The sequence below is a fragment of the Sycon ciliatum genome, chromosome 1, assembly GCF_964019385.1.
Source record: "Sycon ciliatum chromosome 1, ocSycCili1.1, whole genome shotgun sequence".
Lineage (NCBI taxonomy): Eukaryota > Metazoa > Porifera > Calcarea > Leucosolenida > Sycettidae > Sycon > Sycon ciliatum.
This window is the reverse complement of record NC_088643.1, coordinates 50,571,216-50,595,394: the sequence shown is the minus strand read 5'-3', so window position 1 is coordinate 50,595,394 and position 24,179 is coordinate 50,571,216. Positions and strand designations below refer to the sequence as shown.

Here is a 24,179-nt window from a genome sequence, read left to right as displayed (position 1 = left end):
GACTGCAACCTCTTCTGGTCGGGCTGATCCAGGAGGTGTTGGCGAGGCAACTGGTTCCAGGTGTCCAGCACTCCTTCAGGGAACGACCGGCGGACGTTGTTGCGAGAATTGGCTGGGATATCAGACTGCAGCTGGTAGCGGTGGCCGGCCGCCATCCGCGCCTGCTGCCTGGTGTTGGCAGGATGTTGGCCGTGGTCTGGTAGTAGGAAGTAACGAGCGGGTTCTGGGACAGGGGGCGCCCGGGTCCCAAAAAATGGGGTATTATTGAAAAATGGGGTACTAATAGTACCCCATTTTTGCGGTGAAAATTATTTTTGGCCCGGTTTTTTTGCGGATAAAAATATGTGCCAGGGGGTGCCCCTACCTCAAAAAAAAGGGGGTATTATTGAAAATATGTATTGGGGTGTTATGCTCTACCCTAAACAATAAGGTAATATGGTGTCATGATTATGTAAGTATAAAAGGTGTGTTCTTGAATGATGATCCAGTCAGTTTCAAGTTGTTGTGGTGCAGTGAAAATGGATTCTGAATTTGAGATCCTGTATGCTTATGTACGTTCAAAGAAGCAATGTGCGCTGGAGGAAAAGAAGAAGAAGAAGAAGAAGAAGGAGATAGAGGAAAGTGAAGAAGTGTGTTATCATCGTGAAGAACAAGTTGAGCATGCTGGTCATAGAGTTTGTTCTCAGTGTGGATTGGTAATGGCGGACATTTACATGCCCGAGGTAAAGTGGAGAGAGCGTTGTACTAGCATAAAGACCTACACGGATTCCGATCGCATTCAAGGTGTGAATCGTCATCTTGTTCATTTTCTCAACAAGATCGAGTTCATTTTACCGCATGCACAGTTTCACCCTGTTCAAGAGGCACTGCAAGCAATGAAGAAGTCCAGTAGCTATAAAAGCATGAACTATGCAATAGCATTATCGTGTATACTTCATGAGGATCATGATGCAGTGCGCACACTGCGTTCTTCTTTACCGCGCAGTAATGTATCATGGTTGAGAAGCAGCCGCATTACACAACCTCTTCCATCATGTTTTCCACTGATGTTTCTTCTACATCTCATGGAACACATCAAGGGTCCTCTGTCCGCTAGACAGCTGAACACTCTGAAAGTTAATTTGTCCTTGATGTCACCTGCAGACCTGTCCATGATGCATCTTCTAATAGATGCCTATTGTTGGCATGACTACAGTCTGGATTATTTAGTAGATCACGTGACCTCTCTACCACCTGATCTTGCCAACATACTCTATCAATTTACCAAGACTGCAGTACGTCATCAACGTTAGCAATGCGTTGGAGATTTACACTCTCGGGAACCTGTTCTGAGACATGGTCGAGACACGTTCAGTCATGACCGAGACATGTTCCGACAGGTCAAGTGCAAGTCGTGCTGTGATTGGTTAAATCTTATCATCTGCTCACCGTGTCCTCTGATTGGTTGATTCTTGAACAATTTCACCGTGTTCTCCAAGGTCGTCACCTCCCATAGGATGTTATTTCAAACTCGGCGGCGGTCAAAAGGGTATATATGTGCAAGCACAGTCCTCCATTCACTCACAACTGCCTTTGTTGTTTCGTTGCTCAAGCCTTCTCTCTCTCTCTCTCTCTCCCTCTGGATCTCTCTGGATCTCTCGTGACTGATATCATGATGGCCACTGATGCTGTTGTTGCTGGTGAAGATGTTGTGGACTGTTTGGGTATTGACCCGTTCGCTATCAAGACGATAAAGAAACCCGGTCTCTACAAGCGACGTGCTAGCCGTAATCCGAATCTGGAGCCTCTGCCTAAGATCAAGATGCCATCTCCTCGTCCTACCATACTGCCAGGTGTCGCCACCATTATTACGGATGGGGCAGCAGAGTGTGTTCAAGCAATGTACAGCAAGACCGCCCACGACTATCATGTTGCTCCTGGCACCGATTTCTACTATACGCGCGGTGATTTACCGGGCATGCTTGTCAATGGCACGGTATGTGAAGGACGCTTTGGTCAACTTAAGCTGTACGTCCAGGCTTCACAAGACGATCTCATTCAATTCTTCCTGAAGACCTCAACACCTTTGAGACGTGCCGTGAGATCTCCGCATATCAACAGGATACGGAGTAACATCTTCCCTGCAATGTACCAAGGGAAGAGTGTGACTGCTTTGTATCTCAAGCCAACCAAGGGTATACCCAACTTCCCGATGAACGAAGAGTGTCAGCTCTATCTGCATCCTTCCACTATATCTTTCAACAGGGAGAAGTGCGAATTCAAGGCATGGCTTTCGGCAATCCCCCTGATGTTTGTAGACTCACGGCTTTGTGAAAGGGATCACGACACCGTGCAAGACCTTCCCGAGACTGAATTGACTCGACTGGTGATTGCATTCCTCAAGAAGTGGAGCACTGCTGACAACGTGACTGCTGACATTGCGTTTGACACAACGGTGGCGGCGGCAGCGTCTCTCCCTGACACCCTACCGGACAATTCACTGGACTTGAATCTGCTAAATGCTTAGTCTATCTTACCACATTGATTGATCAGAAAGACTTTATATCCTAACCCTTTTTTTTTTCATGCTCTCTTGCTCTCTCTCTCTCTCTCTTGCTAACATATCATCGCTTCATTAGATTACCACTAGCACACATGAGTATCATAATGATTTATTTGAGAAAGAAAATATTTCCTATCATAATTAGAACAGTGTGTGTGTGTGTGTGTGTGTGTGTGTGTGTGTGTGAAGATGGCGTACTGGGCTACGCATTTCCATAGGAGTGATGGGGAGGAGACTTCCCTCAAGCACATGCAAAGCATGCAGAATGATATTACCGAAATACAATCAGTTGTGGGGAACGATGACACCGAAAACACCTTGGTTCATGATGTGGAGAAACTGAAGGAGGAGAAAGCCGATGAGAGCAAAGTGGAAGATGTGGAAAACAGATCTACGCGCTACACAGATCAAGCCATAGCAGCTGATGAGCTGCACGTGAAAACAGATGGATCCGTGACCATGGATGCTAACCTCGACATGAATCAGCACTCCATCTGTAATGTAACGTTTGACTATAGTAACTCTTCGTCATGTGCTGTCCCTGCTGGATGGGTGAGGAACGAAATCCAACAAGCATCATCGAGATTGCAAACTGGTATGGACACTGTGCGCAAGATGAAAGGACCTCGTGGTGATCGGGGATTGGGATGGCTTAGCGGAGGTGGCATGCCACTGAACTCTGTAGGGAGAAATGGTGACTTCTATCTCGATGCAACCACGCTCATCGTGTACAAGAAATTCAGCTTGAAATGGATGGCGTTTGGTCGGCTTCATGGATCAAGAGGTGAAGCTGGTCCACGTGGAGAACGTGGATTGATCGGTCCTGAAGGCGAGACTGGACCTAGAGGAGCTGATGGGCAAGGTGGTGAACGCGGTCAAAAAGGTGATCAAGGAATACCTGGTCCAGAAGGTCCCAGAGGTGAAGTTGGACCACGTGGAGAACGTGGATTGGTCGGGCCTGAAGGTGAGATTGGACCTAGAGGAGAAGATGGACAAGACGGCCCACAAGGTGAACGTGGTGTGCAAGGTGATCAAGGAACCACAGGTCCCATGGGTCCCCAAGGAACCATCGGTCCAACCGGTCCTCCAGGAAACAGAGGTCCCGTGGGTCTCCAAGGAATCATCGGCCCCATAGGTCCTCAAGGAACCAGAGGTCCCATGGGTCCGCAATCAAATCAGAACCTATCCGATCCGTTTCATCTACTACCTCTCATTCGGAGAAACGCCTACCTCTACATATACTCTCATCCTAGCAGATTTGAATCCGTCACCAGGGTGAGCAGAAACAGATACAGAGGGATAAATCTCGTTGACATGAAGGACAAGAGAATCAACGTGAACAGCATCGACATGTTCCGAGACGATCACTTCTACCTCAACATTACACAACCCAGCCAAGTTTCCATTAGAGAACGATTCGTCAATCTGTTTCACGACAACATGTCTTTTGCAATGTTCCAAGTAATTCAAGTGGACGCACCTGACCCTAGAAACATGTCATTGAAGGCATTCGATATCGATACTGTCGGAAATTTCAGCTTGGATAGTTTGTACGTGTTGTTCACTGCCACCCACATAAGTGGCAACTACTTCACGCGTCCCGGCCATTCATCATTCAACATACCCGTTTCGTCTGTAGTCAGCCAATTATCGGCGGCTTTGGATAAACCTGTGTCGAGCATGACGGATCTCTTGGGTACAAAGTGTGTCATAAGTTACGCTCGGAATTCAGAAGGCCTATTCACTCTATACGTAAACTCCATTTTGATACATTCCAACTTAGACACTGTCCCATTTTCCAGAACCAATGGAATCGAAGATTGCAATTATAGCATTGGTGGTACTCAATTCTTCAACGGCACTTCATCAAAGTTGTTCTGTCATTTGCACTTTGCAGAGAGTTTATCTTCTCATACAATCCAGCGCATCCACACAGAACTCATGGCACACTACGATATATGAAAGTGCTACTTTGATTGTACATAATATATAGCACACAGGCTACACTACATTCTTGAGATGAAAATGAAAAATAAAACCTATCTATAGTGAGTGTCATCACAACACCAGAATGTCTGTGATATTGACAGTGGCGAACAACACGTCGGGCGTGAGCAGGGGATTGCACAAACCGAACTTTACTCTAAATGTGAAGGAGCTCGATACGCGTGATAAAGTCCTGCATGTTGAATCGGCTCAGTTTGAAGTACACTTTGAGAACATAGACGAGGCAACGAACAAACTCTATGTGGTACATGGTGTAGAAGAAGAAGAAGAAGAAGAAGAGGATAGACTTTCCATCAAGACGGGAACATACAGCGATGTAGACGATTTGGCGTCTATTATCAATGCCACTCTGAAACGAGCAGGACACGGAGACATTGTGTTTTCCTACTCTCGTCACACCAGCCGTATAAGTGTCTCGGTACCCAGGAATAAACGGTGCTTGTTGAAGAAGGACTCACCCGCATTGGTGCTGGGTGTGGGCACTATTCTCAAGCCATACACGATCGAGGGATCTCACACGTTCCCGTTCGCTGTGGATCTGACGAAAGGCAGAAGACTTGTCCTGCTCTACACCGACCTCATTGGACCTGCTGTGGAGTACGAAGACAATACTGATTCGAGGGTGCTGAAGACTTTTCTTATTCAAACCCTCAACGGTTTGAATAACTACGTGTTCGGGAAAGAAGACAAACGACTGCTGCTTCCACACGAAAACGTGACTAGCATTTCGTTCTGGTTGAAATTCAACACCGGTGAACACATTACTTCCGGATATCCCGTCTACCTTGATCTTCGGATCACCAACACAACTACTTAGATGGATCTTCCAGATGTTCGTGTCCGTCACGTGCGTGACATGGTGGAGGATATAGCAAAACGAAAGAAATTGGAGAGCGAAAAGGTGCGTTGCCGGGAGAAGTACGTAATTTACAACACTGCAATCTTGTCCTTTCTCATACTCATTCAAACCATTCTCAACATTCTTCAAGGGAGTGGTGTTGTATCTGGAGAACATCGCATTCGAATCATCGCCATCAGTAGCACGATCATCGGTGTGATCATGGCATGCATTGGTAAACACGTTCTCGACACCAAACGTCAGCTTGTCAAGTGTATTGAACAACTGCAGCAGATGGAGAGAGCTGAAGACTCGTTCATGTTGGAATTGGGCATTACTCTGGAAGATGGGAAGCTCACTAACGAGGAGCATCAACGATTGATATCGATGATGAACGACTTTCGCAAGACACTGGATATTGGATCTTTAAAAAAAATTCACCCCTATTATAATGTGACTCGCAAGAATGGCACAGGAGATATACTCACCACAAGCTCCGGAGTCCTTCACGGGACTCCTGACCAACACGAAGATCGTTCAGAAGAACATCCTCGACAGGACGGAGAAGAAACTCTCGTTGCTTGAGGGTAGACGCGGAGTACGACTCTTTTCCACAGCAGATCGATCACCACCATCCCTGAACAATGAACTAGACATCTCGTCGCCGAATTTCATTGCTCTGGGGGAGAGCTATTTCATCGTGAAAATGCGCTATAGTGTCAAAAACAATCTCAATAACCAGCCTGGAGACTACACGCGATGGGTGTGCACCACGTCACCAGCCTTTTCGTGGTTCAAGAACATTCGAGTGGAGATCAACGGAACAGAGGTCACGCAATCGAGTAAAGTTGCCGACATGCAAATGGTTCAGCATATCCTCAGTCTAATGGAAAGCAGCAGCGAACGCCTTCAGTACGTGGACTCGGATCTCTACGGTCTACAGAAACTGGATCCGCAAAGAGCATTGAGAGGTGTGGATTTATCGCCCTATCAACTTGGTGTGAAGCGTAAGCATGGCTATGCCTTCGAAACAAACGCTGCAAACGCTAATGCAGCACAAGCACCGGATTTCGTCGATGATTTCACACTCAGGCGTGCACCCACCGTCGAGCTTGTCACCAACGAAGGCTTCTCCAACACGGTTCAGGAAAATGCACTTCGTGCAGCTGTTGGACGGTTTCAGTACAAGCTGAGACCCTTCCTACCGTTTTTCAATCAGGACGATGCTTGGTTACCCCCGGGTACACAGGTGAAGCTTCGCTTTGATCTGCCACAATCCGAGCTTTCCAGATACATCATGCTTAGCGATCAAGGCGGTGGTGCCAACAGTGCTCTGAGCGTCGGTGATATTGAGATCGATCTACTCCAATTGGACTTTGTGTACACTACCTATCGCATGGAACCCAATCTCACCGATCGTGTACGCCTTCCCAAACAACTCTATTTCCACACGTGGTGCCCTCGTCTCATACAAAAGAGCATTTCAGATGATGCTGGTACACTGGAACTGCTTCACAATGCGGACATTCCACGCAGGATGATCCTGTTCTTCACAGATTTGACGCATGGTACACAGCCAGCATTGGCTGGAGGCCAAGCATCGCATTCTTCGAACAGACTGGCCATGATTCATGCAAATCTCAGTCAACTTCGTGTCACTGTCAACGACCAGACGCTCTTTGACAACCCGCTCAAGTTCCAGTGGGATGTGAGTCGTAATACTGAAGGGCAATACTTCTACGATTACAACAAATCCTCCTACCTGCGTGGCTACAATCTGGTTCAAGACTTTTTCGGCAAGACGTATGGAACGCAAATCCCCATCACCGCTGCAGATTACTGCAATCACTACTTTATGGTGCCTATCAACTTGAATCTGGATCGGACCACAGACAATCCAAGATCGAGAGGAAATCTGTCCATCGACTATCAATTTAGCGACGTGACAAACGCCCCCGTGAGGAGACCTAGTGAAAATGGTGCCTCGATCAAAGTCAACCTTCTCTGCATGGACAAGTACTTGTACACCATGAGCAAAGATGAAGGTATCAAAGCCGAAGTTGTATGAATTAATTCCGACCTAGTAGTAAAAGGGCATCATGGAAGGTGGTGACCTGGAGACCAGACATCGTGTCTACGGTGGTGATTTGAAAACATCGAGTCGACAACACGGTGGATTCTTCTGGAAAAAGAGCTTCTGGAAAAACCTAATCGGTGCTGGACCGGATGAGATGGAAAAGCAGATGGCGGAACCCACGACAAAACAAGATGCAATGCAACGCGGTGGACTTGGACCCCTGGCTGCCATGGCAGGAATGACACTTCTTCCCATGCTTTTGGGGAGAGGAGAGTCCGGAGACATTGTGGAAACGCAAATGAAAACAGCTTACAACCCTGCCATGCACCGAGGAGGTCTAGCCATTCCACCAGGATTAGCCGCCAAGGCCATACCACTCCTGACGAACCTGGCTGCTCCCTTGGCCATGGGTACCATGGCATCACTGGGTGACAACGTAATGGATAAAATATTCGGCAGAGGAGTAAGGAAGGGAAGCTCAGCAGGTGCCATGAAGCGCACTAAAAGTCGTCGTCGTCGGCATGCACCGAAGAAGATTCGTCAACGAGCATCTCGAAAAACCAAGAAGCCAGCTCGTCAAGTTCGCTCCAAAGGCCGCAGGGCACGAGGAATAAAGAAACAAGGAAGGGCCTTGTTCAAAAAACTAGGACATCGTGCCCTCGACGAAGCTTCATCGTTCCTGTCTGCACCTCGTAGATCCCTAACCCGTCCTGAAACTCCATTTGCTCAAAAAATTCGACAGAACATTAACAGTGCAGGACCGTCTTCTATGAGTTCCGCTCACATCGGTCCATCCTACAACATCTGATCATGGACTTTATCTCGCTCCTTGGACAGGAAATCGGGAGGAAGAAAAAGACTACTCCCGTAAGGAACGACGATGTTCCGACCACGGCCACTGCTCGACACGGGCTGCACATTCCTGGTCTTCAGTTCGAGTCTAAGGATTGGTTCACGGAAATCATTCCTGCTCTGAAATCCTGGGGTCAAAACGTATTGTTTCTGGGACAGAGCAACATGGGTAAATCCTACTTTCTCATCAAGCTCCTGAAACGTGTGCAACCTGAGCGTATAGTTGTCATCTCCAACACGCCGGCCGATCAGTATCGTCTCCCAAGCCTCAAATCCTTCAAGCATTACAGCACCATGCCCGAGTGTATCGAAGACATGGATCTCCAGCCTAACACCTATGTGATCATTGATGACATCAGAGTGATGGGTTTGAAGCACGGCAGCCAAAGAGAGTGTCTCTACAAGTTCTTCACCATGTACAGTCATCATCATAAGTTGAACGTGTTCTTTCTCTCTCAGAGCTTTGATAACATTAAGGACATGAAGATCAATGCAAACTTTATGTATCTATTTCGCTTCACTGATAAAAGCAATATCAAGCGTTATCTCAATACTCTGTTTGGTGGTCTGTGCACGAAGTCATCCATTATCTTTAGATTGTATGAGAAGTTATTGGCGGTGTGTCGCAGACCTATCCTAACCATTGATTGCTCTTCTAATCAGTACTACACGTATTGCGAAGACACTGCATTAAAGGTGACTTTTGAATAAAAACCTCGTTGATGTGCGTGTTTAGCCGAAAAGTTAGCCGAAAAGTTAGCCGAAAAGTTAGCCGAAAAGTTAGCCGAAAAGTTAGCCGAAAAGTTAGCCGAAAAGTTAGCCGAAAAGTTAGCCGAAAAGTTAGCCGAAAAGTTAGCCGAAACATTGAAAAAAAATTCCAATCATGAATAAGAATGGAGCATCTTACGGTGAAATTCTCAAATGGGCTACCGAGCAGTATACAGAGGGTGGGGTCCAGAAAGGGATCCTTCTCGATACCCAAGCGTAAAAGGTTGCAAACCTTGCAGTTTATGTCGAAACATCCTCAACACATCCTCAAGAAGAGAGTAAATTCGTGGGAAGTTCTCGGTATACCACCACTCATGCGGCAAAAAGGAGGTAATAACTACAATACCTACTTGAAAAGCGTCAAGAAAGTTCTTTCCCAAGTGCCAGATCACAGTTTGAGCACCTCCACCCTGTTGGAACTGCAAGCTGATCCGCGAGTAAAGCGTCTATATGACACCCACTTCAAAAACAATCCCGATCACATCAGTTACCCGTCTGTGAGAAATGTGATTGCATCCAACATACTCAACTATGATTCCACTACCGATCAAGTTCGCGATTCCGTTGCAGATGTCAGGAAGAAGAGAAAGGCACCTTTAACATCGGTGCCTTTCAATCTATTACAAGACCACGAATTTGACCGATGGATCCTACAAATCCTGGACAGTTTCCTCCGACATACAAATATACCGGCAACCTTTTTGAAGAGCAACTATTTCACAAGCCGATCACAACTGCTGCAACTCTACGATGAAGATCGACTGAGGTTCAGGAGTCGGGTGGAAGCGGCTGCGGATGCCCTGAAGACGCAGACGATGAACGACTACACTACTCTGGTCAACGAGACGAATCGCATCTACATGTCCAGGTACCCGTTTGCAACCATAGCGGGTGCGGTGGGAATCCACAAACATGTCGATGGATTCCTTCGATCAGAACGAAAGATTCATGAACTAGCCACCCTAGTGCTAGCTGTACCAGGATCGCAGCTCAAGTTTCAAGATCTCAACGATATGACTTCTACGTATGGTAGAACAACTGAAGCAAAATTGATCCATCCCGAGCATTTCATGATCAGAGCACAAAAGGTGATGGTGGACGATGCATCATTCATTCAAGAGGTTCTGAAGGATAAAAGCAGGATCACTCGTATCATCAAGGATATCCTGAGTGGACGTTCAATGTGATCACGTGCGCGAAAATTTTCAGGCTATGATCAAGAATGGACTACCCTCTCAGCAGTGCCGACATCAAAGGAAGATTGAATGGTGTTGGAGGGTTCGTGGGGTGTACAAGTTACGACCTCTTACCACCCTTGAACAATGGAGACTTTTGTATCGTCAACACCGACAACGTTCTACCGGTGTACGATGCACCGGAAGGTGGACATCATTGGTTGACCGTGTGTCGCGAGCAAAACGTGATCCTGGTTTTTGACAGTTTCGGACGCAGTCTATACACTATGGAGCAAGATTACACTGAACCTGCACTGTGCGATTTCTTTAAAGAAGCCTATGCAGACTGTAAGATCATCACCAACACCCAAGCCGTTCAAGACAGAAGCACAGCAGTATGTGGATGGTATGCCATATTGATGGGAAAGCTATTTTCCAAATATGGTCTGGATGAAGCACTTCGAACTTTCCGAAGAGTCTTCGATGAGGATGAAAAGCTGGAAAACGATCAACTGGTTCTCAGTTTAGGTGTCTTGCGAGGTGGTGGAGCCTTGTGGGATACGAAAGTGCAAAAAGCACTTCATGATGGAAGACAGAAGAAGAAGTCGCAGTCCACACCATTCCACACGCAACTGGCTAACGAATTGCACAAACCCAGACGAGTGCATTTCAAAAGACGCAAGGTGAAGAGCAGGTCTGTGGATCACATCTGGAGTGCCGATCTAGTGGATATGCAACGGTTTGCCCGAAGCAACAAGAACTACAAATTCCTGCTGACCGTCATCGATCTGTACAGTCGCTATGCCTGGGCAGTACCCCTGAAAACCAAAACTGGCTCTGCTGTCAGGGATGCATTCGACATGATCCTGAAAACATCGAACAGGGTACCACAAAAACTATGGGTAGACGAAGGCAAGGAGTTCTACAATGCAACAATGAAGCAATGGGTCAAGGATCACAACATCATCATGTACAGCACCCACAACGAAGGAAAAGCCGTGGTGGTGGAACGCTTCAATAGAACACTGAAAGGCAGAATGTGGCGCCATTTCACGGAGAAAGCTACGACACAGTATCTTGACGTCCTTCCTCAGCTTATGGTCAAGTACAACAGCTCGAAACATCGCAGTATCGGCATGAGTCCCACGAAAGCTTCTCTTGATGGAAAACCAAAAGATGCAGACGTACACTCGAAGCAATCACCAGCAAAATTCAAAGTGGGTGATGATGTGCGTTTGGCTGTAGCTAAACGTCATTTCGAGAAAGGGTACACGCCCAACTGGACAGAGGAAGTGTTCGTGGTAAAAGATGTCCTACCCACTGTACCCCACACCTATCGTGTTCAAGACCTGATGGGAGAAGTCATTCAAGGACAGTTCTATGGAGCTGAGCTACAACATGCCAGACACACAGGATTGAGATTCGATAAGGTGTTGAAATACAACAAGAACAGTCGGCTCGTCAAATGGAGGGGTTATCAAGACGAAAAATTCCATACCTGGTTAACAAAGAAGGATGTGAATGATCTCAAAAAGTATTAGCATTTCATATGTACAATGTAGCTCATGCTTTGGATTAACGTGAATATTATGAATCGCATAGTATTTACAATGTATTTCATGAGAAGATATGACATATGCTCTAGTATGTGTGGAAATCCCTCAGTGCTTTGGAATATCCCTGTGTCCGAATGCCAGGGTGTTGATACCATCCTCCAGAATGTAACGCTTACTGTCGAATCCACTGAGGGCAATCTTGCGTAGCTCCTCTCCGTGAATGCAATGTCGTCGACTTCGAAGAACATTCATTGTTCTCTTCAGCTGAGACTCCTCGACGAGACATGTTCGATAATCATCGACGGTTATGGTGTTTTTCAACACGCTTCTCTGCACACCTTTGGCACGCTTGCCATTGTCGTCGTTGTCTTCACAGCGGTATGCGTACATCTTGCTCCGCAAACCAATGAACTCCTTGATGGGTTTGCCACCTAGTTCGTCCTTGAACTTCCCTACCACCTTCTTGTTGACCGTGCTGTACAGGTGGTGGGATGGTGAATAGTTGGATGTGTCATAGGCTGTTATGTTGTTTGACATATCGGTGTACAGATCATGGGTTTGAATATGTACGATCAGACTATCAGTATCAGTGTAGAGCAAACGTACATTTTGTCCATAGCGGGGTAGGAGAACTTCATAGTAAAAGGAATACATCAAGTGCTTCGACAGATCGAGGATGGCTGTACCCACATAAATGGGTTTATTGAGAGTCACCTTTGTCCTGGCAAACTCGATTGCTATCAGATCGTTCTCAAAGGCTACACTGCGGATGTACGAAGGTTTGTTGATGCTTTTCTGGAGACGTGGTTTTTCATCCTGTTCACGAATGAGCTTGATGTTTACTCTGTTTCGAACGTTTTCCATGGTCTTGCCATATACAGCATTGTTCATCAACTATGATAAACAGGCATACAAAGAAAAGACAAGAAAAACAACAATAAGAAAACTGTTATCTTCAGGTCATTCACACTTCCAGTACATACTAGATCCCACACTATCGCTAAATACACACACACACACACACACATGAAGTGGAGTACCCACCTTATAGAAGTCTTTCTCGAAATCAGAAGTTGATAGCTTTCTCAGGTCAGTATTAGTGTCGATGTATGGCTTCATCCATGGGTGTTGTGTGAAGGAGAGCACACGATGCACATCTGTAATCTCCACACCCAAGGACACATACTGCTGCAAGTTTCTGTAGTGCAGAACATAGTGCTCTTTCGGTAGTAGATTTGGCACCAGTTTCTTCGCTTCCAAACCGCTCACCTACAAGAGTACAGTATAGATATACACAAACCTTAGAAGATTAATACAAGCATATCCACCAGATAGACCATGACTTACCATTAGTTTCTCTGCCATGTGGGTCTGATATGGAGAAAGCATATCTCGTGTCACCTTCATCTGCTCAGGAGCCAACGGATAATCATTCATCATGTCATGCACACCATCTGGAATCCTTAAATCGCACTCCACCATGTATCCCGTCGAAGAGTCCATTGGATGATCGAGTACCGACTCCAGAAGATCATCCGTCACTGCTTCAAAGCAGAAGTCCGACACGGGCAAGGGTTGAGACATGGCCCATCCATATAGATTGTTCGCATCTAAATATTGGATGAAGCTTGACGGCTCGTCTGGATTGTATTCCGATAGATATCTGTTGTTGGCGGTGGCGTGTCTAGCGGACACCATGCTTATGCCACCTCTTTTGCCATGCTCAATGAAGTTGAACATGTCAATGTCGGAAATGAGATGAAGGGACACCTTCGTCATTTTCAGCAGCGAATCCCAGGCAAATCCCGGTAAGGTGAGGTAATTAGCGGGATCCAATCCATAGGTTGCGTGAGCAGTTCTTCTGAAGTTTTCGAAAACGTCAGCCAACAGCAGCACATCAGTCTCCAGGTAGAGGTCGTGATAGTCTCCTAGATCTTCACAGTCAAACGCAGTCCATACTGTTTGCGCATAGGCATAATCTTCATCACTGATACCCTAGGGAATAGAAAATGTACACCAAAAAGAAAAACAAATCAACGAACTTATTTTAGTAGTTCGCCCACACAATCAATTATTTAGTATGAAGCTGCAGGAAGCGTTCAAACACATTTTGGCTTATTTTAGTACTTCGAAGTAAGATGGTGAAAAAAGAAAGAGAGAAAGATCTACTATATCTGTCACACTACTCACCGTGTTCGTTAGCGTTGAGTGGAATGCATCCTTGGGTGGTAGACGCGTTTCTTCGAATTGGTCGTACGACTCCATATATTCATACGGGTAGACACCCTTTCGTGTCAACAGTTTGCGTTCATCCTCGTCTGGAAATCGTGCGGATAGAAGGGCGAATGCATCTGGTGGTGTAGCCGAAACCAACCGGTCTAGGGAGGTGTTCAAGAATGCCAGGCTGTCGATGAACTGGAACTGTCTCCATCCGAATGTGACATATTTTTCACTGTTGATGGGAATCACGTTGATAGCACCGAGACGCTTGGTCTGAGAAGAAGAAAGAAAAAGAGGAGACACAGTTTTAAGGTGCAGCTGTAAAGATGAATATCAATCATATAAACGTGAATATGAGTACCAACATAGTAATGATCTTCCTTCTTAGAAAAACATCATGATCCACGCACACACACACGCACACACACACACACACACACACACACACACCACGCATATGTAACGTACCCGTTCTTGTCCTTTCTCGTTCACATACGTAATCTCATCAATGGACGTTCTCCCAATGGCAGATATGATGTGATGAGAATCGTATCCCTTCAAGTTATGAAAGATCACAGGAATCTTGATCTTGAACGGCTCAATCCGCATGTTCAGGTTACAATGGTTGTGTGCTGCACCACGATAAGCACCGGTGATGTGACAGTGGTCACGTACACGATCGCTACCCAACGCTTCACCACAGATCCAACAGGAGACTACCGTTTCAAATTCACGTTGCTGACTTTCTGAAATGATCATTTGACCAGCATTACATGCTAGAAGCTCATCACGGATAGTCTCCTCCTCTTGCTCAAGTGACAGCAGAAAACAGAACATAGAATCTTCTCCACGGTAGAAGAAACGGTTCGTGACGACGCCATCAGATCGTACTACAATGTACGAACAGGAACAGGCTACATGCTTGTTCTTTTGGAATGTCGAATGACCGATTTTATTGTCAGCGGACAGAGGTTCTATGAAAGCCTCACAATCGGCATAGATCACCTGCATTTGAGAGAGAGAGAGAGAGAGAGCGAGAGAGAGAAGTAGGAATAGCAGCAGGGACAACACCGAGTAAAACAGCAGAAAAGACAGATAGAGAATTAGGAATAGCTGCAGAGACAACACCGAGTAAAACAGCAGAAAGGTGAACACTCAGAGTCAAGAAACATGTGCAGTAAAGAAAGAAAAAAAAAAAAAAACAGACCACAGTGTGTTCTACTTACAAATGGGGCTTGAAGCTGCTTGTTCACATTCCTGAACATCACTCTATCGCCAGCCTTTGGCATCTCCACCGTAGCTTCAGGATGTTCACTGCAGTACATCATATGATTATTCAATGCCTTCTCCGTGACGTGTGTTGAGAGACATCTGAAGCAGACGAAATGTGCTCGACGTGCTCCAGTAGCAACAAGACGACTGAATGACTTTATCCACACCCAGTGCTGCACCTCCACGTCATTGCGTTCGTCTTGGATGAGCAATACATTGATGGCGGACTGCGGTTGCTGAGAAATTCTTAACGGATATATGACTTTCTCTTCATATCCGAAGACGTTGATGTAAAGACCGTCGTTCAGTCTTTCGATGACTGGTATGTCTTCCAGTTTTGCTGGAAACTCGATGCCGCTCACATCCACAGTATCCGCATGTTCTGCGTACGACGATTGACGACATGGACGAGACTTGTCTGCCGAAAATTTAGCAGCCAGTATTGACCATCTAAAGTACGGATGACATAAGACATGGACAGGCGGCATACAGTTCAATCCATACACCATAACACAACACTGAAACCCCACTGCTATACTTACAGTAAACACTTGTTGTCAGTGTTCTGCACGTTAACAATGGCCTTCTTCGACTTCAACTCCGGTGGCAAGGGGATGTACGAACTTCCTCCAAGTACACAATAGCGTGACATTTCGATGTGTAAACAGGAAATCCGTTCAACTACCCAACCTGATCCATGACGAACGAAATCATCAAGACGAGCGTTGATCTGAGCAATCATTGTACTGAGAAGGTCCCTCAGCTCCATGGTGTTGAGCACCAGCGTTGTACTCGATCGGAAGAAGAATGTGTTGGAAACCATTTGTCCTGTAGCAGGATTCAGCTTCTGCATCACCACCTGAACTACCAAAGAACACTTGTACTGACCCCATTGCTCAATATTCTCTTCAAGAAGCAGCTCCAGCGACGGTAGAACATGAGAGAAAAACTTTAGTACATCTGCAAACTCTTGATCAGGACAATAACTAAAGAATTGCAACAGATCAGATGATCTCACTACATCAAAAGACTGACGAGGTTTCTTCCGAAGGGGTTCCATCCTGAGCAGGGGTGGTGGCGGACAACCACACAATGGCTTGACAAGGTACCGAGGACCTATTTTTATAGGGTTTTCGTAATAGTTGAATTCGGAATAACTGGTTGTTTTTCAATTAACCAATCCACTCATCTCCCGCTGGAAACAATTAACCACTTACCGCACTTCCCGCTGAAAACATGTGACCAATTAGCGCACTTCCCGCTGAAATCACGTTCATCCTTTTATCGCGCATTGACCCATGTTCCACACTTCACAGTGAAATCAGTGCTGCAATGATGTACTGTGACGTCAATGCATGGATGCCTGATCTGTGCATCTGAGGTCAAGATGAATCCGGTATTCCAGCAGCTAAAAGTTCGAGAAAGAATTGTTGTATGTCGAAAAGAATTATACGAGAGGAAAGCTAGAAAAATTCTACACCTCATGGACCTTTCGATTACGGACATAGATGGAAAACTAATTGATTTATGTCAATGGAAAGATTCCAAACCCGAACAAAAAAAGACACGGCATGTCGCGAGCAACGTTTTGGTTTTTGGCGCGCACCGTGTTCACCGTGTTCTCCAAGGTCGTCACCTTCCCGGAGGCGGGACCCGGCGGGACGGGACTTGGCGGGACCTATAAAACCTGATATAATTTCATTTTTGGTTCACAATTCATTTTTGAGTCCATTGGATGATCGAGTACCGTCTCCAGAATTTCTCTCTCTATCAGATCAAAGATGTCGGCCTGGTCAACCTCCGAACCATATGTAGAGAAGTTCTATTTATTTTCTTGTAGTAATAAAGATGAATTAACCGTTCGGTTACTCACCGATCTGGGCACAGCCTACGAGCTAAGACCCATGCTTCTTCACCCGGATCGGGTGGACTTGACTCCCATGGAGATTGCGGAGTATGTGTGCAGGGTGTCGACGCGCGTTCTCGTGAGCGGTGAGAAACACCAGCGTCTACCGAAGATCGTTGTTGATGGGGTAGAGGATTATGGATCATCATCATGGCGGGATACGGGCAGACTGCTCCGCTGCTGGGACGACGGGCGAAGATCGATGTACAACGTGATGAAGACCGGAAAATGATCCGAAAAATTGAAATTACAAGTCAAAATACTGCAAAACTATGAGTTCTGATTAATATAAAATTGGAAAAAGTGAGATAACATTGACATTTGAAATAGTAATATTTTAGACATCGGAATGCAATATTATGATGTAGGGTAGGACATATTACCCACACCCTAAAAATCAAAATTAATGATACATGTAGAATTCCAAATCATGACACCATATTACCTTATTGTTTAGGGTAGAGCATAACACCCCAATACATATTTTCAATAATACCCCCTTTTTTTTTGAGGTAGGGGCACCCCCTGGCACATATTTTTATCCGCAAAAAAACCGGGCCAAAAATAATTTTCACCGCAAAAATGGGGTACTATTAGTACCCCATTTTTCAATAATACCCCATTTTTTGGGACCCGGGCGCCCCCTGTCCCAGAACCCGCTCGTTACTTCCTACTTCTGGTACTGCTTGGGAAGGGGGCAGCATTCGGGTTAGCATCTGTGGGCCTGTCAGGTAGTGGATTTTGTAGAGATAGCAGAGAGCAGCCACTTTGCGCCGGAGTTCGAGGCTTGGCAGATATGCGCCTTCGCCGATCAGATGCAGGGCTCTCCGCTGTACAGCATCGAGTTGGGCCAGCACCGTCTGAGAAGCACCCATCCAGACTAGCATGCCATGCTCTAAGACTGGGCGAACAAAGCCGTTGTAGACCGTGAGACGGCAGCCAGGGTCAAGCACTGCTGAGGCCTTCTTCAGGAAGCCCAGTCGCTGTGTGGCGCGCAGGGCTGACTGTCGAATCTGCTGGCAGAATGTCAGTTGACTGTCGAAGGTTATCCCAAGTAGCTTCAGGCACTGGGTTTCAGGAACGATTTCACCTTGGAATGTGACCGGAGGGCAGTCCCAGGGCCGACGGTGGTGGCTGACGTGGAGTAGGTATGACTTGGCGGGCTCGAATGTCACTCGCCAGGTCGCACCCCAGGCAGCAAGGGCATTGACGGCGGTCTGGAGATCATCACAGTCAGCTGCGAGGTTGCCGAGATACCGGATACACTTGTAGAGCGTTGTGTCGTCTGCGTACGTGGCAAGGCTGGTCGATTGGGGAAGGTGGTCCTCAGCGTCATTAATGTAGATCAAGAAGAGAGTGGGCCCCAGGATGCTTCCTTGAGGTACACCTGCTCGGATGGCGTGTGTGGCTGATGTTTGTCCACCAACTACGGCCCGGATCTGGCGGCTCTCTAGGTAGTTTTTCAACCATGAGAGCAGGGGTCCAGTCAGCCCAAGGCATCTGGCCTTGTGAACTACACCGCGGTGCGACACTTTGTCAAATGCGCCGGCCACGTCGACAGCAAGGACTCGGATCACACCCCCAGCATTGGACGTCCGACTCCACTCATGCTGAAGTGAGAGGAGAAGATCAGTCGTGCCCAGGCCGCGTCGGAACCCGAATTGCCGTCCGGAGAGGACCTGATTGCTTTCCAGGAAGTTAGTGATGCTGCGATTGATGATGGCCTCCATCACCTTAGAGAGTATAGAGAGGAGGGAAATCGGACGGTAGTTCTTCGGGGTAGACTTGGAGCCTTTCTTGAAAATAGGGACAACGTTCGCGATCTTCCAGGATGCAGGTTGCACCCCGTCCCGGAAGCACTGGGTGAATAGCTTTGCCAGAGGGCTGGCGAGTGACTGCGCTGACTTCCTGAGCACTTGCGCCAGAATGCCGTCAGGGCCAGTTGCTTTTGAAGCGTCCAGGTTCTTGAGAGCTCGCTGGACTGTGGCAGGGCGGAAGTGTACGGTCTTCAGCCTATTGCCAGTGCGTTGGCGAATAGGGGGCAGAGGTGTGTCTGGCAGGTCATTGGCACCAAGGCTACATTTCTCCGCGAAGTATTGACCGAGGCAGTTTGCTTTCTCGATGTTCGTGGCATGCTCTTTGCCAGCAGGGTCGACAAGAATCGGGATGGAGCTATTTCGGGAGGTTCCGATGGACTGCTTGATGGTTGACCACCACTGTTTATCTCGAAGGCTGCCGGTCTGGAGTCGTGCACGGACTATTGCTAGATGGTGATTCTGGGCATCACGTAGGCAATCAGAAGACCGGTGGACAGCGAGAGTATAGTTAGCTTGACATTGGGGCGAGTCTGGTCGTCTCTTGAGGGACTTCCAGGCACTCTGTTTCGCCTTCACGGCCTTGCTGCAAGCTGGCGTCCACCAAGCGGGATCAGAGGGCCGAGTACAGAGAAGTTGGGATGGGATAAACTGGTTCATTCCATCTATGATGGCAGAGGTAATATTGGTGCAGCTGCTGTTTGCATCCTCAGACATGAGGGCATCCCAGTCCACACTCCTAAGGTGGTGGTTTAGTCTGTCCCAGTCAGCGCGGCCATATTGCCAGACTGTTCTGGCCGTCTTGGGCTCTCGACATAGTTCTGTCTTGAATTCAGCCAAGATGGTGGCGTGGTCAGATCTACCAATTGGGGGGCCGAGCCGGACCGTCGGGTTGCCCAGGTCACTCATGATGAGGTCGAGGAGGGCATTTCCACGAGTAGGCTCCGTCACATGCTGCTGGAGGTGATGTAGTGCGCAGAGGTCCTCCAGTTTCTCCCCAGCTGGAGTTGTTCTACTGCTGCCCAGCCAGGCAGTGTTGTGCGCATTGAAATCGCCAGCGATGATGAGGTGCTGTGCATCCACCCGGGCAACGTCGATGGTCTGGTCCAAGTACTCTACCATACTGATATCGTTGCCAGGAAGAGACCCTGGGCGGTAGGCAGCACACAAGACAACTTTGCGGCCAGGTCTTATGCGGATAGAAAGCCATACAACTTCTTGGTCAAGGGTTGGAACAGCTTCCAGTTCCTGAAAAGCTAGGTGGGATTTCACCCACACAGCCACGCCTCCACCCTGTGGTGTTCGGTCTCGTCTTACTGGAGGGGAGTACCCAGGAAGAGTCACTTCGGCTTGCGTCATCTTATCCAGGGTCAGCTTGGTTTCTGTGACTACAGCAATATCTGCATCAGATGCCAGAAGGGTATGTTGAAATTCGCCAAACTTTGAACGGATACCAAAGGCATTCGTAACCAGCAATTTCAACGTCTTACTGGTCATTGCTCAGGAGAGGGTCGGCAGGTGGGAGACTATCACTGTTCTGAGGAGGAGGGTCAGACTTGGTGATGTCATCAGTTTTGGCAGGTGGGCTAGAATTATCATGGCGTGCTCCACTGCTTTCTTTGAAACGCCATTGCCTGGCATAAAGTGGCCGGGGCCAGAAGTTTGCAGCGGTAATTGTAGGAACTGTTGCAGCGTCAACTGTCAGTCTCGCTGAGATTTTGCCCGTTGCTGATTCGTGCATACTGCAATCGTGCACATCCACAGATGTCCCAACCGCAGCTGCTCTGTGTTGCACAAACTCCCTGAGGCGTTCCTCAGTGCATTGGTCGCCTAGGTTGCCAACGTACAGCACAGCTTTCTTCGCCCTGGGAGGCTCTGACGACACCATCTTCCAGCTGTCATCTGCGATCACCTGGAGCACGCACTGCTTCTTACTCCGCTTTGAGTTCTGGACTGGTTGGAATCTGTCTTCGTCTACACAAGTTGCATCTTGGTCGCCATCCCCTTCACACTCGTCACTGCTACGGGAGATGTTGCAGGGGACGCTGCCATCCTCTTCACACTCGTCACCGCTACGGGAAATGTTGCTGGAGACGCTACGGGACATCGTGGTGTCATGCTTTCGAGTACCTGCTGCACCCGCACTGCCTGCTTTGGTACGCCTACGCGAAGGTTGACCCGCACCCGTACCCTGCTGTGTTTAAACTGGCCTTGGGGTAGCTTTTCGCAAGGCAATGGCGGATTCTCGGAGAGACACTAACTCTTCGTTCACATCTTTGAGCTGCCTTGACAGCTCGTCAACCCGTTTGTTTAGGCGCGTCTCCCGATCAGCCGATTCCGAGACAAGTGCGGCCAATGTTTTCAGGATTTCTACTACAGATAACTCAATGCCCGGCAACGACGCCATCAGCCTCAGCTCTTCATCACTCAGGGCAGTCGCGCGAGTGTTTGTTCTCGTGGTGGCCCCAGGCATGGCGGAGGTCACCAATTTCTACGAGCACTACTAGAAACACTTACTGCTACCCTACGGAAACTACCTCCAGTCCGGCCTGATGCCGGCTGGGCTCTACCAAGAAAGATTTACGGGAACTTCAAAAAGTGCAACCTACCCCTACTGGTTTTTGAAATTGTTGTTAGGTAGGTATGGCTGTGGTAGCACCACCTGTTAGGTAGGTATGCATAGCCAGTTACTGTAAGTCAGCAAATATTCGGCGCATATTTATTTTCGGCTATTTCGGCCTGGGTATTCTTAGGAAACTTCACTTCTCACTGGACATTTTCGGCCTAAATTTTGTTGCAGCCGAAAATTTGTTTTGCAAGCTTGCGTATACAGGCAGCAGCAATACAGGCCGAAATTTTAATGCGGCCAGAATGTGTTAGAGGCTTATAGCCCTGGGAGGCCGAATTTAAACAGGCCAAAAATCTGTTACTTACAGTATTCTCCATTTCCGTTCTGGAATATATGTTTGAGTTTGAACAGCCCAGAGTTTGTATAGTAAAAACAGGAGACAGTAGGTTGTTTCACTGTATTTCAGTATTCATGTACCACAGTCTGCACCCCGGTGCCGCATATAGCTCTCTTTCGAGCTGCCTTGATTGATACCTTTTAGTTATGGCAGTGCCTTGTGGTGTGTGGTAAGGGCCCGGTGCATTTGATCAAATCACAATTCCCTATTCCTATACGCCGTACTGGACTGGAAGGAAATTGAAAATTAATTTTCTTTCTGTGCATGGCAAGTTTCATCCAACAAGAATCTATCTCACTTCACTTCACCTTCTCAACTTTCCTGGCTGCTGCTGCTGTGTTTGTGTTAACAGCTGGAGTTCTCATCAGACTCGGTCAACTATTCTGCAACAATGCTGCCTCTGCCGTTTATGTTCTTCCCTGATATGAACATCAGCGATGCTGATGGTGTAGAGTGAGTGGAGATGTAGAGGATTCGTTGCTGTTTGCTGGGCATGATACAGACCGGAGCATTGAGCTTGACACAACTATAATATAGTCATGCTTTTGAGTTGAGGTTAAAATAGGAGATGCTGAGTACTATAGGGTTTTGCATAAGTGTGTGTGTGTGCGTGCGTGCGTGCGTGCATGCGTGCGTGTGTGCGTGTGTGTGTGTGCGTGCGCGCGCGCGTGTGTGTGTGTGTGTGTGTGTATCAGCTGTGTGGTGGATACAGGCTAAACTTAGTGGCGGTCAATTCATCAGCCTTGCAAGCTGTTGAATGGTGTTATCCCAGCACAAGGTGCTATGTCTAACATAGCTGTTTGCTATCATCGCTTTCGCGATGGGCATGTGTGAGAGTCTGAGAGAGAGAGAGAGAGAGAGAGAGAGAGAGAGAGAGAGAGAGAGAGAGAGTGTATGTGTGTATGTTTGTGTAATTCACACATACATGTATTCACAGAATTCGAGTGCTGCTTACTGAAATCTGATTGCATTGGTCAAGTTTGCACCTGCACCAGGCCATATCCCAGTGTTTGCAGGTCTAGGGCTGCACAGTGCCCCGCACCGCTTACTTGACCCACGCCATCAGATTACATTGAGCAGCACTGTATTTAGCGCCGTGACTCACGCATGGACAGTATCATAATGATCAGTTAAAGTTCTGGGTTTATGATCAGTTGTCTGATGGTTGCTTCAGCGTGGACTTTATGTTACAACCTACTTGGTCCGCGTCAGCGATATTGTCGCTTATCTTTCAGCTTTGTTTATATGTCGCCAAAGTTCACTTGGCAGCCCATTTCATCCCAATTTTGGTTAGCAAGTTAGTTTACTAGTACGTGAAAGGTCTAGCTACAGTTCGAGTGGATTTCGAGAGCGACGGGTGGGTGATTCTGATTGATACAGCGCCGCATCAAAATAGATTATCTTACGCTGTGCAGGCAAGAGCAGCGCAAGCCACAAGAAAGTAATCGGCTACTCGGAATCAGCTCCATTTTGCTGAACGGCCGAGATCGCTCACCTCAGGGATCGCTTGCCAAGCTGAGATCTCAGCTCCCTTACCTCCAACTCAACGCTCGGAGTATCCAGCGCATCGTGGAGATTTGCAAGTACTGTACGCGTCGTCGTCGTCGTTCAAAATAAAATCTTGCAAAGAACGGCGTCTGATTTGAATCACACAGGCTGTCGTACTGCCCACGCGAAGTCCTATAGAGAAGGCGACCATCACGATCGACTTCTGTTTAGATAATAGCCAGGTAACGGAGAGGTAGAGAGATGAGCTTGCAAAAGCAAGATAGTCGATCCCGAGCAAAAATATTTGTCACCAGCGTCGAGAGCAGCGACGAGGAGGACCGAAAAAAGTAGGAACCCTTCCTTGGACAATAAATTCCTTACAGCTAGTTGTCATTCTATACCTTACCGTCCATCGTACCAAGTTTTATCACTTCAAGTGCACGCGTTCATGTCCAAACTCTAAGTTCAAATTGTCGAAAGATAAGCGACAATATTGCTGACGCGGACCAAGTAGTCCAGTTGGACCTATTCTCTTCGCATGTGTAAATAGCAGTGCCTTCCGTGTATTGAGCACTCTCCTTGCAGTTGCCACACTTTTGAAAGTTTGTCCATTTTACGCATGCAGCCTTATGTGTACCTGTGTGCTTGTGTACACAGTGACACCTAGGCAAACGCTTCACCAAAGCCATCAAAGTTTG

General features: G+C 47.4%; 3 protein-coding genes across 4 annotated transcripts in view; 1 reads left to right on the top strand and 2 right to left on the bottom strand.

The window, feature by feature from the left end:
- LOC135830907 (uncharacterized) overlaps positions 1-24,179 on the top strand; it is a 121,714-nt gene that overhangs the window by 19,958 nt on the left and 77,577 nt on the right. For both annotated transcript variants that reach the window (XM_065343126.1, XM_065343125.1), the window contains exon 10: positions 22,346-22,446. In XM_065343126.1, coding sequence (XP_065199198.1) covers positions 22,346-22,446 — 101 coding nt within the window. The remainder of the gene's footprint in view (positions 1-22,345; positions 22,447-24,179) is intronic.
- Positions 11,921-14,358, bottom strand: LOC135806733 (uncharacterized). Its single transcript, XM_065320959.1, has 4 exons — positions 14,006-14,358; positions 13,163-13,810; positions 12,860-13,084; positions 11,921-12,709 (listed from the first exon to the last, which is right to left on the bottom strand). The coding sequence occupies exons 1-4, from the start codon at positions 14,078-14,080 to the stop codon at positions 11,921-11,923; spliced, it is 1,737 nt and encodes a 578-aa protein (XP_065177031.1). The 5' UTR covers positions 14,081-14,358.
- LOC135830909 (uncharacterized) lies at positions 14,420-15,816 on the bottom strand. Its single transcript, XM_065343130.1, has 2 exons — positions 15,262-15,816; positions 14,420-15,040 (listed from the first exon to the last, which is right to left on the bottom strand). The coding sequence occupies exons 1-2, from the start codon at positions 15,814-15,816 to the stop codon at positions 14,420-14,422; spliced, it is 1,176 nt and encodes a 391-aa protein (XP_065199202.1).

What these genes read in the sequence shown, in the direction of transcription:
- LOC135806733 (XM_065320959.1), bottom strand. Translation starts at nt 14,080, where the DNA reads ATGGAGTCGTACGACCAATTCGAAGAAACGCGTCTACCACCCAAGGAT. An exon ending in ACTCAACGCTAACGAACACG is followed by an intron (nt 13,811 to 14,005) that starts GTGAGTAGTGTG and finishes TCTATTCCCTAG; the next exon opens with GGTATCAGTGATGAAGATTA. An exon ending in ACATGGCAGAGAAACTAATG is followed by an intron (nt 13,085 to 13,162) that starts GTAAGTCATGGT and finishes GTACTCTTGTAG; the next exon opens with GTGAGCGGTTTGGAAGCGAA.
- LOC135830909 (XM_065343130.1), bottom strand. Translation starts at nt 15,816, where the DNA reads ATGGTGTATGGATTGAACTGTATGCCGCCTGTCCATGTCTTATGTCAT. An exon ending in AGCAGCTTCAAGCCCCATTT is followed by an intron (nt 15,041 to 15,261) that starts GTAAGTAGAACA and finishes TCTCAAATGCAG; the next exon opens with GTGATCTATGCCGATTGTGA.